The sequence below is a fragment of the Salvelinus namaycush genome, chromosome 14 (genome assembly GCF_016432855.1).
Source record: "Salvelinus namaycush isolate Seneca chromosome 14, SaNama_1.0, whole genome shotgun sequence".
NCBI lineage: Eukaryota > Metazoa > Chordata > Actinopteri > Salmoniformes > Salmonidae > Salvelinus > Salvelinus namaycush.
The window spans coordinates 7903955-7922586 of record NC_052320.1 but is presented as its reverse complement, the minus strand read 5'-3'; the positions used below and the strand labels follow the sequence as shown (position 1 = coordinate 7922586).

The 18632-nt window shown below is 44.3% G+C and overlaps 1 protein-coding gene across 1 annotated transcript in view; it reads left to right on the top strand.

Moving 5' to 3' along the window:
• Window positions 1-18632, top strand: part of LOC120059590 (neural cell adhesion molecule L1-like) — a 139278-nt gene that overhangs the window by 88639 nt on the left and 32007 nt on the right. The window contains exons 3-14 of the mRNA XM_039008721.1: window positions 752-854; window positions 2083-2279; window positions 5877-5999; window positions 6248-6418; window positions 8187-8301; window positions 8549-8733; window positions 12814-12945; window positions 13199-13342; window positions 13434-13545; window positions 13776-13936; window positions 14086-14245; window positions 14352-14476. Coding sequence (XP_038864649.1) covers window positions 752-854; window positions 2083-2279; window positions 5877-5999; window positions 6248-6418; window positions 8187-8301; window positions 8549-8733; window positions 12814-12945; window positions 13199-13342; window positions 13434-13545; window positions 13776-13936; window positions 14086-14245; window positions 14352-14476 — 1728 coding nt within the window. The remainder of the gene's footprint in view (window positions 1-751; window positions 855-2082; window positions 2280-5876; window positions 6000-6247; window positions 6419-8186; window positions 8302-8548; window positions 8734-12813; window positions 12946-13198; window positions 13343-13433; window positions 13546-13775; window positions 13937-14085; window positions 14246-14351; window positions 14477-18632) is intronic.

The window sequence follows — 18632 nt, the reverse complement described above, 5'->3', positions numbered from 1 at the left end:
ATAGAATATGGCTATTGTCCCAAATGGTTCCCTATATAATGCACCACCTTTGACCAGAGCCCTAAGGGAAAGGGTGCCATTTTGGATAAAGTTACCATGTTCTTTATCGCTGAACCACGGCCCAGTATGTAGGGTTTTATGAGTCGAATAATAGTGGGTGTTTTATGAACATAACAGTACATCATAATAGTAGAAAGAGGAATCACTCATCTTTTTCTACATTATCTCCTCTCATCCCCAAGGCCCTGTCTTTTCTACCACTCAGCTAATGTAATATATATATTACACTACTGTCTCCTTAGCATTAATATACACCATCACTTTCCTCTGTTCTCAATGCATTCTCTCCCCGTCCCCCTCTCTCCATTTCCGTCTATTCTCGTGGGGGACTTTAGTGATATGAATGAATACATTCCCCCATTATGTTTCAGGAAATGGAAATGACTGCTATCACTGATTCCCTCTGTGAGCCAGCTCCTGTCAGTGGCCGTAGGACTGTCGGTTCTAGTTGGTGGGCTATTAACCCCTGTGTGAGTCAGAATATAGGTAGCACAGTTGAGCTGTAGGGTGGTGGGCTGTAGTTAGTAGGACTATGGGCTTTAGGACTGTGTGGGGTGGCAGGTAGTCTAGCGGTTAAGAGCATTTGGGCCAGTAACAAAAAGGTTGCTGGTTCGAATACCTGAGCCAACTAGGTGAAAAATCTATCGATGTGTATGTGTGTATGTGCTAAATTTGTGTCTCTCCCATCCAGTTAAGAAACCCCCAGTGATCACCACCCAGCCTGAGTCCATCACTGTGTTCGGTGCTGAAGACATCCTCCTGACCTGCGAAGCATCAGGGAACCCTTCTCCCGAGTTAGTAACCTAACACCAAGCCCTTAGAAAAAAACTGCAGTTAATATAAAGTGCAGTGTGTCCCAATTACCACACTTCACTGCTATAACTACAGTATAACTCACTGCTATAACTACAGATCTGTTTTTCTTAACTGTTTTGTAAGGAACATGACATGTAGTCTTTCAGACATCTAGAAATGTTCCATTAGAATTACATGAGAGCACAGCTCCTCACAGTCACAGATTGCATTCCAAATGGCACACTGTTACCTTTAAAGTGCACTGCTTTTCACCTGGGCACTGGTAAAAAGTAGTGCACTTTGTAGGGAATAGTGTGCTATTTGGAATGTATTCCCACTACTTATTGTAATGAACATGAGAGACAGAGAGCTGGTTTCAAGCGCAGGGCGCAGCAGGTGTTTATTGCAAAGGACCATAGGAGGAGGCAGGTAGCTGGGTCCAGGGGCAGGCAGAAGGTCATACACAGGAGGAGGCAGGTAGCTGGGTCCAGGGGCAGGCAGAAGGTCATACACAGGAGGTCCAAAAAGGTAACAGTAAAGGCAGGGAAAAGGCTAGTAACGTCGTCCGGGAGATCAGGCAATAGGTAGATAACAGGAAATCCGATAGGCTAAAGTACAGGCGTCGTTAGTGAGGCAGGCAACAACTATTATACATGGGAGGAGTAAATCACTGGAAACCCAGTGCTCAGAAAGACGTGTGTCACAAAACAAACAACACCTCACAGTGATGGGATGCAAAGAACTGAACTAAATAGTGTGTGATAATGACATACAGGTGTGTGAACAGGTGATTAGAATTCAGGTGATTGGGATCTGGAGAGTGAGCTGCGTTCAGGGGATCTATGTGTTTGAGAGTGGAAGCTGGAAAGTGGGCTGGAAAGTGAGCTGCGTTCAGGGGATCTATGTGTTTTAGGGTGTGAGTTGGAAGCAGACATTACACTTATTACAGCAAGGGAAACATGCAATTTTACACTCAAGGGACTGTGTCATTTTGTCTCTACTTGTACTAGGTGGAAAAAAAGCTCAATTTGTAGAGGAAGAGATGTATATTGAAACGACAGTACATAAGGCTCAGACTCATTCCTCTATTAAATTCTTTCCTCTTCTTTTAGTCAAACAGAGTTGATTGCAGGGTTAAGCTGTGGCTTTAACTCTGTCTCCATGTCTTCACTCTCTCTTTGCCTCTCTCTTTATTTATCTCGCTCTCCTGCTCCCTCCCTCTCTCAGTTTCCGCTGGACTAAAGATGGGGAAGAATTTATCCCTGCCAATGACCCGGGCTTGTCGGTGTCTCCGGGTTCTGGAACCTTCATGAAAACCGAGGTGGTGTCAGGCCCCATGAGCCAATACAAGGGCAAATACAGCTGCTACGCTGATAACGCATTAGGAACTGCTGTGTCTAACGAGGTCCAGCTCAGCACTGAGAGTGAGTAAACCAGAAACTCCAGTCCAACATTCCAATGACCACCAACTATGCTTTGTTTCCAATATCCATACTAGTACAACAGCTAGAGTGCATCCCCAGTACATAGATTTTTTAGTATTACGCTAGTGTGGAGATTTGAACAGTTTGGAACTTGAACATTCTTCCTTTTTTGCACATTAGTAGATTTCATGGCTTGTGTCTGCTGCTGACAATCAGTAGATGAATCATTGTGAAATCTCCCTCACAGAGAAACAAAGTAACACTGTGTGAGGGACTTCAAGGTTAACCAAAACATTTCCATCACTTCTTTCAAAATCTTTCTAGGCTTGAGAGGTTTTTAGTGTCAAGGTGTGGATATCTAGGCTGAGACATCATGCAGCTGCTGGTAAAAGTCTTTGTGCATGCATGGCCACGCAGTCGTGAGTGAACAGGGAGTACAGGAGAGGGCTCAGAACGCACCCTTGTGGAGCCCCAGTGTTGAGGATCAGCGGGGTGGAGATGTTGTTACCTACCCTCACCAGCTGGGGGCGGCCCGTCAGGAAGTCCAGTACCCAGTTGCACAGGGCGGGGTCGAGACCCAGCGTCTCGAGCTTGATGACGAGTTTGGAGGGTACTATGGTGTTAAATGCTGAGCTGTAGTCGATGAACAGCATTCTCACATAGTTATTCCTCTTATCCAGATGGGTTAGGGCAGTGTGCAGTGTGGTTGCGATTGCGTCGTCTGTGGACCTATTGGGGCGGTAAGCAAATTGGAGTGGGTCTAGGGTGTCAGGTAGGGTGGAGGTGATATGGTCCTTGACTAGTCTCTCAAAGCACTTCATGATGATGGAAGTGAGTGCTACGGGGCGGTAGTCATTTAGCTCAGTTACCTTAGCTTTCTTGGGAACAGAAACAATGGTGGCCCTCTTGAAGCATGTGGGAACAGCAGACTGGGATAAGGATTGATTGAATATGTCCGTAAACACACCAGCCAGCTGGTCTGCGCATGCCCTGAGGACGCGGCTGGGGATGCCGTCTGGGCCTGCAGCCTTGCGAGGGTTAACACGTTTAAATGTTTTACTCACGTCAGCTGCAGTGAATGAGAGTCCGCAGGTTTTGGTAGCGGGCCGAGTCAGTGGCACTGTATTGTCCTCAAAGCGAGCAAAAAAGTTGTTTAATCTGTCTGGGAGCAAGACATCCTGGTCCGCGACGGGGCTGGTTTTCTTTTTGTAATCCGGGATTGACTGTAGACCCTGCCACATACCTCTTGTGTCTGAGCCGTTGAATTGCGACTCTACTTTGTCTCTATACTGACGCTTAGCTTGTTTGATTGCCTTGAGGAGGGAATAGCTACACTGTTTGTATTCGGTCATGTTTCCGGTCACCTGCAATCATCAAGTTTGCAGACGACACTACAATGGTAGGCTTGATTATCAACAACGACGAGACGGCCTACAAGGAGGAGGTGAGGGCCCTCTGAGTGTGGTGTCAGGAAAATAACCTCACACTCAACGTCAACAAAACAAAGGAGATTATCGTGGACTTCAGGAAACAGCAAAGGGAGCACCTCCCTATCCACATTGACGGGACAGTAGTGGAGAAGGTGGAAAGTTTTAAGTTCCTCGGCGTACACATCACGGACAAACTGAAATTGTCCACCCACACAGACAGCGTGGTGAAGAAGGCGCAACAGCGCCTCTTCAACCTCAGGAGGCTGAAGAAATTTGGCTTGTCACTGAAAACACTCACACACTTTTACAGATGCACAATCGAGAGCATCCTGTCGGGCTGTATCACCGCCTGGTACGGCAACTGCTCCGCCCACAACCGTAAAGCTCTCCAGAGGGTAGTGAGGTCTGCAAAACGCATCCCCGGGGGCAAACTACCTGCCCTCCAGGACACCTACACCACCCGATGTCACAGGAAGGCCAAAAAGATCATCAAGGACAACAACAACCCGAGCCACTGCCTGTTCACCCCGCTATCATCCAGAAGGCGAGGTCAGTACAGGTGCATCAAAGCAGGGACCGAGAGACTGAAAAACAGCTTCTATCTCATGGCAATCAGACTGTTCAACAGCCATCACCCATATTGAGTGGCTGCTGCCAACATACTGACTCAATCTCTAGCCACTTTAATAATAAAAAATTCGATTTAATAAATGTATCACTAGTCACTTTAAACAATGCCACTTTATATAATGTTTACATACCCTACATTACTCATCTCATATGTATATACTGTACTCTATACCATCTACTGCATCTTGCCTATGCCACACGGCCATCGCTCATCCATATATTTATATGTACATATTCTTATTCATTCCTTTACACTTGTGTGTATAAGGTAGTTGTTGTGAAATTGTTAGATTACTTGTGAGATGTTACTGCACGGTCGGAACTAGAAGCACAAGCATTTCGCTACACTTGCAATAACATCTAATAACCATGTGTATGTGACCAATAACATTTGATTTGACTCTCTCTCACACACACACACACACACACACACACACACACACACACACACACACACACACACACACACACACACACACACACACACACACTCTACCTGTATCTCCGGCTCTCTCTCTCTCCGGAAACCTCCTTCTCAGTTTCCCTGACGACGAGGTCTAGTTGACATCGTGCAGCAACAGAACAGCAACATCTTTACTCTGCTAGGTCTGCTGGGAGTATTAATGATGAGAACAATAGAGAAGAGAGCACACACACAGATTATGCTATGACTCACAAAGCATTCAGCATCCTACTTCTGGAATATAACACTGCAACTTGTTGTCTCTTTGAAGATTTATCATATTCTTAAACGTTCAATTCTTGTGCATTGCAGCAGTTTGCCTGTAAACAAGTGGTCTACTGCTTGCATTCTGACTTGTGTTGAAAAAGCTTATATCATTAACACTTTGGCTAAGGCAACAGGTATTTTGCATTGTAAGCCTTGTCACGAGCATGTATAACACTGTTATGTCGACATACGTGTTATGAGTCGACATGGGTGTTATGAGTCGACATGGGTGTTATGAGTCGACATGGGTGTTATGAGTCGACATGGGTGTTATGAGTCGACATGGGTGTTATGAGTCGGCATGGGTGTTATGAGTCGGCATGGGTGTTATGAGTCGGCATGGGTGTTATGAGTCGGCATGGGTGTTATGAGTCGGCATGGGTGTTATGAGTCGGCATGGGTGTTATGAGTCGGCATGGGTGTTATGATTCGACATGGGTGTTATGAGTCGACATGGGTGTTATGAGTCGGCATGGGTGTTATGAGTCGACATGGGTGTTATGAGTCGACATGGGTGTTATGAGTTGACATACGTGCTATGAGTTGACATACGTGCTATGAGTTGACATACGTGCTTTGAGTTGACATACTTGTTATGATTTGACATACTTGTTATGATTTGACATGGGTGTTATGAGTTGACATACGTGCTATGAGTTGACATACTTGTTATGAGTTGACATACATTTTCTGAGTTGACAAGAAACTATTATAAGGGATTATACATGCTCTTAACAAGTAATACATACTGCACGATACCAGCCTCAACTAAAGAATTACTGACATCGCTCTGTGCCTCCCTTTCAGACGCCCCGGCCCTGCAGAAAGAGCAGAAGGTGAAAAAGAAGGTGGAGGAAGGAGAGAGTGTGGTACTGAAATGTAACCCTCCCTTCAGCACTGTTCCTCCTGTCATCCACTGGATGGACGAGCGTGAGTATCTCTCTCTCTCTGTCTATCTGTTTTACTCATCCTTTATCTGTCTCTCCATCTCCTTTGACCATCTGACTTTTCATGGTGGTTTCTTTTTGCTGAATAAAACATAAATAAACTATATTCTCCCTCCTTCTCACTCCCCTCCCCCCTACTCCCCCTCCCCGCTCCTTCTCCTCTCACTCCCTTCCCCCCTACTCCCCCTCCCCCCCTCCTTCTCTTCTCCCCCCCCCTCCACTCCCCTCCAGGAATGCATCACATTGAGCTAAATGATCGTGTAACCCAGGGTCGGGACGGGAACCTCTACTTCTCTCACGTCACCGTCGATGACACCCGTATTGACTACACCTGTAACGTCCAGTACCTCAGCGCTCGCACCATCCTCTCTAAGGAACCCATCACCCTGACTGTTACAACCTGTAAGTACACCGTCACTCACCATGGTAACGCAGTACTATAACTGTTATGACTACACCTATAATGCCCAGCACCTCAGCGCTCCAACCAAACTCTCTAAGGAACCCATCACCCTGACTGTTACAACCTGTAAATACTAAGCTAGACAGACCTCAGTAACCGTGGTAACACAATGTAGACTGACCTTGGTCACCATGGTAATGCAGTACGAGTCAATCACCCTGACCATGTGTCACCACTAATAATGTCAGTCACCATGGTAACATACGATAGCACCTGAAGGCCATTTGTTAGCTACAGTACAGGTTGTCTCAACCCCTCCCCACATGTTAGTTAAGAAGCCACTTTGACATTGATGAACAGAGACACTGATGGGACCGTAACCCAAGCCAAGGCCACCTGGGGGTATAGGAGCATGTCAGATATCTGTAGTGTTGCCTACAGTAGTGTGGCTAATGAACATAGATGACAAGAAAATAATGTTCTTTTTACTCACATACATTTTCCCTGACACCCCAAAATACTCGTTACATTTCAAATGCTTAGCAGGACATGAAAATGTTCCAATTCCCACACTTATCAAGAGAACATCCCTGGTCATCCCCTGCCTCTGATCTGGCAGACTCACTAAACACACTTATCAAGAGAACATCCCTGGTCATCCCCTGCCTCTGATCTGGCAGACTCACTAAACACACTTATCAAGAGAACATCCCTGGTCATCCCCTGCCTCTGATCTGACAGACTCACTAAACACAAATTATTTGTTTGTAAATTATGTCTGAGTATTGGAGTGTGCCCCTGGCTATCCGTAAATTTAAAAAAACAAGAAAATCATGCTGTCTGGTTGGCTCAATGTGTAATTTGAAATTATTTATGGCATTTAGCCTACTTTTACTGTTAATACTTAAGTATACTGAACAAAAATATAAATGCAACATGCAACAATTTCAACGATTTTACGAGTTACAGTTCATATAAGGAAATCAGTCCAATTAAATAAATAAATTAAGCCCTAATCTATGGATTTCACATGACTGGACATGGGTGCAGCCATCTGTGGGCCTTGGAAGGTATAGGCCCACACACTTGACAGCCAGGCCCACCCATTGGGGAGCCAGGCCCAGCCAATCAGAATTAGTTTTTCCCCACAAAAGGGTTTTATTACAGACAGAAATACTCCTCAGCTGCACCTGTGTCATGATCATGCTGTTCAATCAGCTTCTTGATATGCCACACCTGTCAGGTGGATGGATTATGTTGTCAACAGAGAATGCTCACTAACAGGGATGTAAACAAATTTGTGCACAACATTTGAGAAAAATATGCTTTTTGTGGGTATGAAACATTTTTGGGATCTTTTAATTTCAGATCATGAAACATGGGACCAACACTTCACATGTTACTTTCATATTTTTGTTCAGTGTATATTTAAAACCAAATACTTTCAGACTTTTACTCAAGTAGTATTTTACTGGGTGATTTTTACTTTTACTTTAGTAATTTTCTATCAACGTATGATTTAGATGCACTATTGTAAAGTGGTTGTTCCACTGGATATCATAAGGTGAATGCACCAATTTGTAAGTCGCTCTGGATAAGAGCGTCTGCTAAATGACTTAAATGTAAATGTAAATGTATCTTTACTTTTACATTTTCTACCACTGTATGAACCTCTGTTTCTGTCTCTGTCTCTCTCTCTCCCGCTCTCTCCCCCCCTCCCGCTCTCTCTCTCCCCCTCCCTCCCTCTCTCTCCCCCTCTCTCTCCAGCTAACTCAGTGGTTCGGAGCCGGAGGCCCCAGATGATGAGGCCCTCAGGCACCCACAGCACTTACCACGCCCTCCGGGGCCAGAGCCTGGAGCTGGAGTGCATCGTCCAGGGCCTGTAAGTCTAACTCTCTCTCTGTCTGTGCACAGGCATGGCTAGGTCAATCAAAGCGAGCCTGTTAGATGTTAGATGTTCCTCTTGACCTATCTTGCCTCTTTTTCGCTCCCTCTCCCCCTCTTTCTTCCTCTCTTTCTGTCTTTCCCTTCCTTCCCCCCTCCCTCCCTCCACTCCCCCTCTCCCTCCCTCCACTCCCCCTTTTGGCTCCACCATCCCCCCTCCCTCCTCGCTCTCCCTCCCCTTCCAGCCCTACCCCTACAGTCCAGTGGGTGAGGAAGGACGGTCAGCTGTCCGAGTCCCGTACTTCCAGACATCTGTCTGACCGTCTGCTGCGCATCAGTAACATCTCAGATAGTGACGGGGGAGAGTACCAGTGTTCAGCCAGCAACTCACAGGGCAAGGTCACACACACCTACACCGTTAGCGTCGAAGGTAAACAAGACAACACACACACACACTGTTTCTTCTCTCGTTTACCTGCTAAGGTTACTGCTGTGGTTGTGTGTTGATGTGTTTTCCACTATACCCTCATGCGTTACAGTACGCATGATCTTGTTGTGTGTCATACTGTTGTTGTCTATTGATGCTTTTCTATGTGATGTATAACATTGTTGTCTATACTGTCTGTTGTGTTCTATGCTGTCTGTTGTTGTCCATGATTTCTGTTGTTGTCCATGATTTCTGTTGTTGTCTATGCTGTCTGTTGTTGTCTATGCTGTCTGTTGTTGTCTATGCTGCATGTTGTTGTCCATGATGTCTGTTGTTGTCTATGCTGTCTGTTGTGGTCTATGCTGCATGTTGTTGTCCATGATGTCTGTTGTGGTGCATGTTGTCTGTTGTTGTCCGTGCTGTCTGTTGGTGTCTATGCTGCATGTTGTTGTCCATGATGTCTGTTGTTGTCCATGATGTCTGTTGTTGTCCGTGCTGTCTGTTGGTGTCTATGCTGTCTGTTGTTGTCCATGATGTCTGCTGTGTTCTATGCTGTCTGTTGTGTTCTATGCTGTCTGTTGTGGTCTATGCTGTCTGTTGTGTTCTATGCTGTCTGTTGTTGTCCATGATGTCTGTTGTGTTCTATGCTGTCTGTTGTGTTCTATGCTGCTTGTTGTTGTCCATGCTGTCTGTTGTTGTCCATGCTGTCTGTTGTTGTCTATGCTGTCTGTTGTTGTCTATGCTGTCGGTTGTTGTCCATGATGTCTGTTGTGTTCTATGCTGTCTGTTGTTGTCCATGCTGTCTGTTGTTGTCCATGATGTCTGTTGTGTTCTATGCTGTCTGTTGTTGTCTATGCTGTCTGTTGTTGTCTATGCTGTCTGTTGTGTTCTATGCTGTCTGTTGTTGTCTATGCTGTCTGTTGTTGTCCATGATGTCTGTTGTGTTCCATGATGTCTGTTGTTGTCTATGCTGTCTGTTGTTGTCTATGCTGTCTGTTGTGTTCTATGCTGTCTGTTGTTGTCCATGATGTCTGTTGTTGTCCATGATGTCTGTTGTGTTCTATGCTGTCTGTTGTTGTCTATGCTGTCTGTTGTCTATGCTGTCTGTTGTGTTCAATGCTGTCTGTTGTTGTCTATGCTGTCTGTTGTTGTCCATGATGTCTGTTGTTGTCTATGCTGTCTGTTGTTGTCTATGCTGTCTGTTGTGGTCTATGCTGTCTGTTGTGGTCTATGCTGTCTGTTGTGGTCTATGCTGTCTGTTGTGGTCTATGCTGTCTGTTGTGGTCCATGCTGTCTGTTGTTGTCCATGCTGTCTGTTGTTGTCCATGATGTCTGTTGTTGTCCGTGCTGTCTGTTGGTGTCTATGCTGTCTGTTGTTGTCCATGATGTCTGCTGTGTTCTATGCTGTCTGTTGTGTTCTATGCTGTCTGTTGTGGTCTATGCTGTCTGTTGTGTTCTATGCTGTCTGTTGTTGTCCATGATGTCTGTTGTGTTCTATGCTGTCTGTTGTTGTCTATGCTGTCTGTTGTTGTCCATGATGTCTGTTGTGTTCTATGCTGTCTGTTGTTGTCCATGCTGTCTGTTGTTGTCCATGATGTCTGTTGTGTTCTATGCTGTCTGTTGTTGTCTATGCTGTCTGTTGTTGTCTATGCTGTCTGTTGTGTTCTATGCTGTCTGTTGTTGTCTATGCTGTCTGTTGTTGTCCATTATGTCTGTTGTTGTCCGTGCTGTCTGTTGGTGTCTATGCTGTCTGTTGTTGTCCATGATGTCTGCTGTGTTCTATGCTGTCTGTTGTGTTCTATGCTGTCTGTTGTGGTCTATGCTGTCTGTTGTGTTCTATGCTGTCTGTTGTTGTCCATGATGTCTGTTGTGTTCTATGCTGTCTGTTGTGTTCTATGCTGCTTGTTGTTGTCCATGCTGCTTGTTGTTGTCCATGCTGTCTGTTGTTGTCCATGCTGTCTGTTGTTGTCTATGCTGTCTGTTGTTGTCTATGCTGTCGGTTGTTGTCCATGATGTCTGTTGTGTTCTATGCTGTCTGTTGTTGTCTATGCTGTCTGTTGTTGTCCATGATGTCTGTTGTGTTCTATGCTGTCTGTTGTTGTCCATGCTGTCTGTTGTTGTCCATGATGTCTGTTGTGTTCTATGCTGTCTGTTGTTGTCTATGCTGTCTGTTGTTGTCTATGCTGTCTGTTGTGTTCTATGCTGTCTGTTGTTGTCTATGCTGTCTGTTGTTGTCCATTATGTCTGTTGTGTTCCATGATGTCTGTTGTTGTCTATGCTGTCTGTTGTTGTCTATGCTGTCTGTTGTGTTCTATGCTGTCTGTTGTTGTCCATGATGTCTGTTGTTGTCCATGATGTCTGTTGTGTTCTATGCTGTCTGTTGTTGTCTATGCTGTCTGTTGTCTATGCTGTCTGTTGTGTTCTATGCTGTCTGTTGTCTATGCTGTCTGTTGTTGTCCATGATGTCTGTTGTTGTCTATGCTGTCTGTTGTTGTCTATGCTGTCTGTTGTGGTCTATGCTGTCTGTTGTGGTCTATGCTGTCTGTTGTGGTCTATGCTGTCTGTTGTTGTCTATGCTGTCTGTTGTTGTCTATGCTGTCTGTTGTTGTCTATGCTGTCTGTTGTTGTCTATGCTGTCTGTTGTCGTCTATGCTGTCTGTTGTTGTCTATGCTGTCTGTTGTTGTCCATGATGTCTGCTGTGTTCTATGCTGTCTGTTGTGTTCTATGCTGTCTGTTGTGGTCTATGCTGTCTGTTGTGTTCTATGCTGTCTGTTGTGTTCTATGCTGTCTGTTGTTGTCCATGATGTCTGTTGTGTTCTATGCTGTCTGTTGTGTTCTATGCTGCTTGTTGTTGTCCATGCTGTCTGTTGTTGTCCATGCTGTCTGTTGTTGTCTATGCTGTCTGTTGTTGTCTATGCTGTCGGTTGTTGTCCATGATGTCTGTTGTTGTCTATGCTGTCTGTTGTTGTCCATGATGTCTGTTGTGTTCTATGCTGTCTGTTGTGTTCTATGCTGTCTGTTGTTGTCCATGCTGTCTGTTGTTGTCCATGATGTCTGTTGTGTTCTATGCTGTCTGTTGTTGTCTATGCTGTCTGTTGTTGTCTATGCTGTCTGTTGTGTTCTATGCTGTCTGTTGTTGTCCATGATGTCTGTTGTTGTCCATGATGTCTGTTGTGTTCCATGATGTCTGTTGTTGTCTATGCTGTCTGTTGTTGTCTGTTGTGTTCTATGCTGTCTGTTGTTGTCCATGATGTCTGTTGTTGTCCATGATGTCTGTTGTGTTCTATGCTGTCTGTTGTTGAATATGCTGTCTGTTGTCTATGCTGTCTGTTGTGTTCAATGCTGTCTGTTGTTGTCTATGCTGTCTGTTGTTGTCCATGATGTCTGTTGTTGTCTATGCTGTCTGTTGTGGTCTATGCTGTCTGTTGTGGTCTATGCTGTCTGTTGTTGTCTATGCTGTCTGTTGTTGTCTATGCTGTCTGTTGTTGTCTATGCTGTCTGTCGTTGTCTATGCTGTCTGTCGTTGTCTATGCTGTCTGTCGTTGTCTATGCTGTCTGTTGTCGTCTATGCTGTCTGTTGTTGTCTATGCTGTCTGTTGTTGTCTATGCTGTCTGTTGTGGTCTATGCTGTCTGTTGTGGTCTATGCTGTCTGTTGTGGTCTATGCTGTCTGTTGTGGTCTATGCTGTCTGTTGTTGTCTATGCTGTCTGTCGTTGTCTATGCTGTCTGTCGTTGTCTATGCTGTCTGTTGTGGTCTATGCTGTCTGTTGTGGTCTATGCTGTCTGTTGTGGTCTATGCTGTCTGTCGTTGTCTATGCTGTCTGTCGTTGTCTATGCTGTCTGTCGTCGTCTATGCTGTCTGTCGTCGTCTATGCTGTCTGTTGTCGTCTATGCTGTCTGTTGTCGTCTATGCTGTCTGTTGTCGTCTATGCTGTCTGTTGTTGTCTATGCTGTCTGTTGTTGTCTATGCTGTCTGTTGTCGTCTATGCTGTCTAACTAATTGCCTATTGATGGTTTGTGTCGTGTATCATAACGTTGTGTATCATAATGTTGTGTATAATGCTGTGCCGTTTGTTGCGCAGCGGCTCCGTACTGGACCAAGGAGCCAGTAAGCCAGCTCTATGCCCCAGGAGAGACGGTGAGACTGGACTGTCAGGCTGATGGCATCCCGTCTCCTGCTGTCGCCTGGAGCATCAATGGAAAACCCATCACAGGTGTGGAATAACGCACGTTACTCTTACACATACAGTTGACCTTTGCATTAACAAGGTTTAAGAGCAAACTCAGCATATTACACCTGCTACTGATGTGCATAGGACAAATTAAAATCTTTTTGTCTTTCGGCTATTATCAACTCTAAAAATGTAACTTCAAATGTCATTTTCTTCTCATGAATATGCCAGTCAGTATTGTGCTTTGGTAGGATGCTGTGATGACTTGCTGTAATGTGTGTGTGTTTCTCCCCAGACATAGACTCAACCCCCAGGCGTACTGTGAGAGATGAAACTCTGATTCTGAGAGATGTGGTCTTCACTGATACAGCAGTCTACCAGTGTCAGGCCCACAACAAACATGGAACCATCCTAGTCAATACCTACATCTTCGTCATCGGTGAGGGGGAGCTGTGTGTATGTGTGTTGTGTGTATGTGTTAACAATAAATATGTCACATTGATAAACCTAAACCTTGTATCCTGTTCCAGAACTGCCTCCTCAGATCCTGAATGCCGACGGACAGAAGTACAACTTCACAGAGGGACAGAAGGCTGTACTGCAGTGTCAGACCTTCGGCTCTCCCAGACCTAAAGTAACATGGTAAGACACACACCTGTATGAGTATATATTGTGTTATATTCTATTCTATTCTAAGAAACTAGCTTGTTTAATTAGATTCAGATAGTCTTCCATTAAGGAAGGAATGTGTCTCCATTGACAACCAGTCAGACAAAATCCTGCCTTTAGGCTGCTTAATGAGGGTCTGGGTTTCCCACCCTCTCTGGCTGTGTTTTCTGTGTAATCAGTGTATCTCTGTATTTCCTATCCAGGGAGAGGACTGGCAGCGCTTCTCTACTGGCTGAGCCCAGGGTTAACCTGCTGACCAATGGAAACCTCCAGATCACCAACGTCTCCCACGGCGATGAGGGCCTGTACACCTGCTCCGTTAGCAACACCAACCTGTCAATCAACGCTGACCTGGATGTGCTGAGTGAGTAGGCCATGAACCCCCCCCCCCCCCCCCCCACACACACACACACACACACACACACACCTCAAACCCTGCCTGCACCCGTCTCTGTAACCCTCCCCTCCTTCTCTCTCTCTCCCGCTCTCTCTCCTCATATCTCTCTCTCTCAGACAGGACAGTGATCCTGTCTCCTCCTGGGTCTCTGCGTGTTCAGCCTGGTAAGACGGCCATCTTTACCTGCCTGGCACAGGTGGACCCCAAACTGACCCCTCCACACATTCAGTGGAAGAGGAGCGGACAGAAACTCTTTCAGTCATACGCCGAGGACAAGTAAGGACATATTTACTTTATGTCTGTGTCCGTGAAGGCTGTTTGTGTGTAATGAGGATGACGATGATCTCAATCACGATCATGACCAAGAATACATTATTTCCAGGTACACATTTGAGGGCCCAGACCTTATTGTGGCCAATGTGCAGACAGAAGACGAGGGTGTTTACACCTGTGAGGTCATCACCAACCTGGACAGGGTTGAGGCCAGCGGGTCCATCATTGTAGTCGGTATGGAAATATATATTGTATTATTTTTAATTGTATTCCATTCTCTTCTATTCTATGAAGAAGACATTTTTTTAATAATTTTTTTAATTGAACCTTTCTATAACTAGGCAAGTCAGTTAAGAACAAATTCTTATTTACAATGTCGGCCTACCAGGGAACAGTGGGTAAACTGCCTTGTTCAGGGGCAGAACGACAGATTTATACCTTGTCAGCTCGGGGATTTGATCCAGCAACCTTTATGGTAACTGGCCCAACGCTCTAACCACTAGGCTACCTGCCCCATTTCATGTCCCATTTCATATCAAATCAAATGTTATTTGTCACATACACATGGTTAGCAGATGTTAATGCGAGTGTAGCGAAATGCTTGTGCTTCTAGTTCCGACAATGCAGTAATAACCAACAAGTAATCTAACCTAACAATTACACAACTACTACCTTATACACGCAAGTGTAAAGGGATAAGAATATGTACATAAAGATATATGAATGAGTGATGGTACAGAACTGCATAGGCAAGATGCAGTAGATGGTATAGAGTACAGTCTATACATATGAGATGAGTAATATAGGGTATGTAAACATAAAGTGGCATAGTTTAAAGTGGCTAGTGATACATGTATTACATAAAGATGGCAAGATGCAGTAGATGATATAGAGTACAGTATATACATATACATATGAGATGAGTAATGTAGGGTATGTAAACATTATATTAAGTGGCATTGTTTAAAGTGGCTAGTGATACATTTTTACATAATTTCCATCAATTCCCATTATTAAAGTGGCTGGAGTTGAGTCAGTATGTTGGCAGCGGCCACTAAATGTTAGTGGTGGCTGTTTAACAGTCTGATGGCCTTGAGATAGAAGCTGTTTTTCAGTCTCTCGGTCCCTGCTTTGATGCACCTGTACTGACCTCGCCTTCTGGATGATAGCGGGGTGAACAGGTAGTGGCTCGGGTGGTTGTTGTCCTTGATGATCTTTATGGCCTTCCTGTGACATCGGGTGGTGTAGGTGTCATGGAGGGCAGGTAGTTTGCCCCCGGTGATGCGTTGTGCAGACCTCACTACCCTCTGGAGAGCACATATTTCAACATATGTGGTATAATGCTGCTTCTGTACCGTACTAGTATGCAGTGATGCATGCATTACTATTTTAATTTCTCTTAATTCAACATTTTATTCGTGTCTATTTTAACTAAACATTTTGTGTTTTATCTCTCTCACCTTTGATTATTTGTATTTGTTAAGCACCTTGAAATGCATTTGTTGTAAGAAATGTACTATATAAATAAAGTTTGATTTTATTTGATTGAGGCTGTGCTGTTAATAAATGTCCCACTATAGTAGGTATGGAAACATTCAGTCCCACCTGAATGTCAACAACATATGCAACAGTATGCCTTGTGGTTTTGTGTTGTGTTGTATCGTGCAGTAATACGTTAATGCCGTGTTGTATTATGCAGTAATACGGAAATGCTGTGTTGTGGTGTTTTATGCAGTAATACGTTAATGCCGTGTTTCATGCGGTAATACGTTGATGCCGTGTTGTTTTATGCGGTAATATGTTAATGCCGTGGTGTTTTATGCAGTAATACGTTGATGCCGTGTTGTTTTATGCGGTAATATGTTAATGCCGTGTTGTTTTATGCGGTAATACGTTAATGCCGTGTTTCATGCGGTAATACGTTGATGCCGTGGTGTTTTATGCGGTAATATGTTGATGCCGTGGTGTTTTATGCAGTAATACGTTAATGCCGTGTTGTGTTATGCAGTAATACGTTAATGCCGTGGTGTTTTATGCGGTAATATGTTAATGCCGTGTTGTTTTATGCGGTAATATGTTAATGCCGTGTTTCATGCGGTAATACGTTGATGCCGTGGTGTTTTATGCAGTAATACGTTAATGCCGTGTTGTGTTATGCGGTAATATGTTAATGCCGTGTTGTTTTATGCGGTAATATGTTAATGTCGTGGTGTTTTATGCAGTAATACGTTAATGCAGTGGTGTTTTATGCAGTAATACGTTAATGCCGTGTTGTGTTATGCGGTAATATGTTAATGCCGTGGTGTTTTATGCGGTAATACGTTGATGCCGTGTTGTGTTATGCGGTAATATGTTAATGCCGTGTTGTTTTATGCGGTAATATGTTAATGTCGTGGTGTTTTATGCAGTAATACGTTAATGCAGTGGTGTTTTATGCAGTAATACGTTAATGCCGTGTTGTGTTATGCGGTAATATGTTAATGCCGTGGTGTTTTATGCGGTAATACGTTAATGCAGTGTTGTTTTATGCAGTAATACGTTAATGCCGTGTTGTTTTATGCAGTAATACGTTAATGCCGTGTTGTTTTATGCGGTAATACGTTAATGCCGTGTTTCATGCGGTAATACGTTGATGCAGTGTTGTTTTATGCAGTAATACGTTAATGCCGTGTTGTTTTATGCAGTAATACGTTAATGCCGTGTTGTTTTATGCGGTAATACGTTAATGCCGTGTTTCATGCGGTAATACGTTGATGCCGTGTTGTGTTATGCGGTAATATGTTAATGCCGTGTTTCATGCGGTAATACGTTGATGCAGTGGTGTTTTATGCAGTAATACGTTAATGCCGTGTTGTGTTATGCGGTAATATGTTAATGCCGTGTTGTTTTATGCGGTAATATGTTAATTTCGTGGTGTTTTATGCAGTAATACGTTAATGCAGTGGTGTTTTATGCAGTAATACGTTAATGCCGTGTTGTGTTATGCGGTAATATGTTAATGCCGTGGTGTTTTATGCGGTAATACGTTAATGCAGTGTTGTTTTATGCAGTAATACGTTAATGCCGTGTTGTTTTATGCAGTAATACGTTAATGCCGTGTTGTTTTATGCGGTAATACGTTAATGCCGTGTTGTTTTATGCGGTAATATGTTAATGCTGTGTTGTTTTATGCAGTAATACGTTAATGCCGTGTTGTTTTATGCGGTAATACGTTAATGCCGTGTTGTATTATGCAGTAATACGTTAATGCCGTGTTGTTTTATGCGGTAATACGTTAATGCTGTGTTGTTTTATGCAGTAATACGTTAATGCTGTGTTGTTTTATGCAGTAATACGTTAATGCCGTGTTGTATTATGCAGTAATACGTAAATGCCGTGTCGTATTATGTAGTAATACGTTAATGTTGTGTTAATACCGTGTTGTATTATGCAGTAATACGTTAATGTCGTGTACAGTGTAGTGTACTCTACAGCAGTGGGGTTGGCAGGGGGAACTCAGTCCGGCGTTAAACTTACTCCTGAAAGTTGTAATAGTAGAAAGCACAAGGTGCAATTTCGAAATTGGGTAGTGCATCATCAGTTTCTCTTGTCATTTTAGTTCATGCATACCTTCATACTGAAATTATTGCCCCCCCCTAATGCAAGAACCAATCTACACTACTTGACCAAAAGTATGTGGACACCTGGTCGTTGAACAGCTCATTCAAAAATCATGGGCATTAATACGGAAATTGGAATTGGTCCCCCCTTTGCTGCTATAACAGCCTCCACTCTTTCGGGAAGGCTTTCCACTAGATGTTGGAACATTGCTGTGGGGACTTGCTTCAATTCAGCCACAAGAGCATTAGTGAGGTCGGGCGCTGATGTTGGGCGATTAGGCATGGCTCGCAGTGGGCGTTCCAATTCATCCCAAAGGTGTTCGATGGGGTTGAGGTCAGGGCCCTGTGCAGGCCAGTCAAGTTCTTCCACGCTGATCTCAACAAACTATTTCTGTATGGACTTCGCTTTGTGCACGGGTCATTGTCATGCTGAAACAGGAAAGGGCCTTCCCCAAACTGTTGCCACAACGTTAAGATTACCCTTCACTGGAACTAAGGGGCCTAGCCTGAACCATGAAAAACAGCCCCAGATCATTATTCCTCCTCCACAAAACTTTACTATGCATCAGCCATACCCAGTTTAGTCCGTTGGACTGCCAGAGAACGCGTTTCCACTGCTCCAGAGTTCAATGGCGGCGAGCTTTACATCACTTCAGCCGACGCTTGCGCATGGTGATCTTAGGCTTGTGTGCGGCTGCTCGGCCATGGAAACCCATTTCAGGTAGCTCCCGACAAACAGTTCTTGTGCTGACGTTGCTTCAAGAGGCCGTTTGGAACTCAGTAGTGGGTGT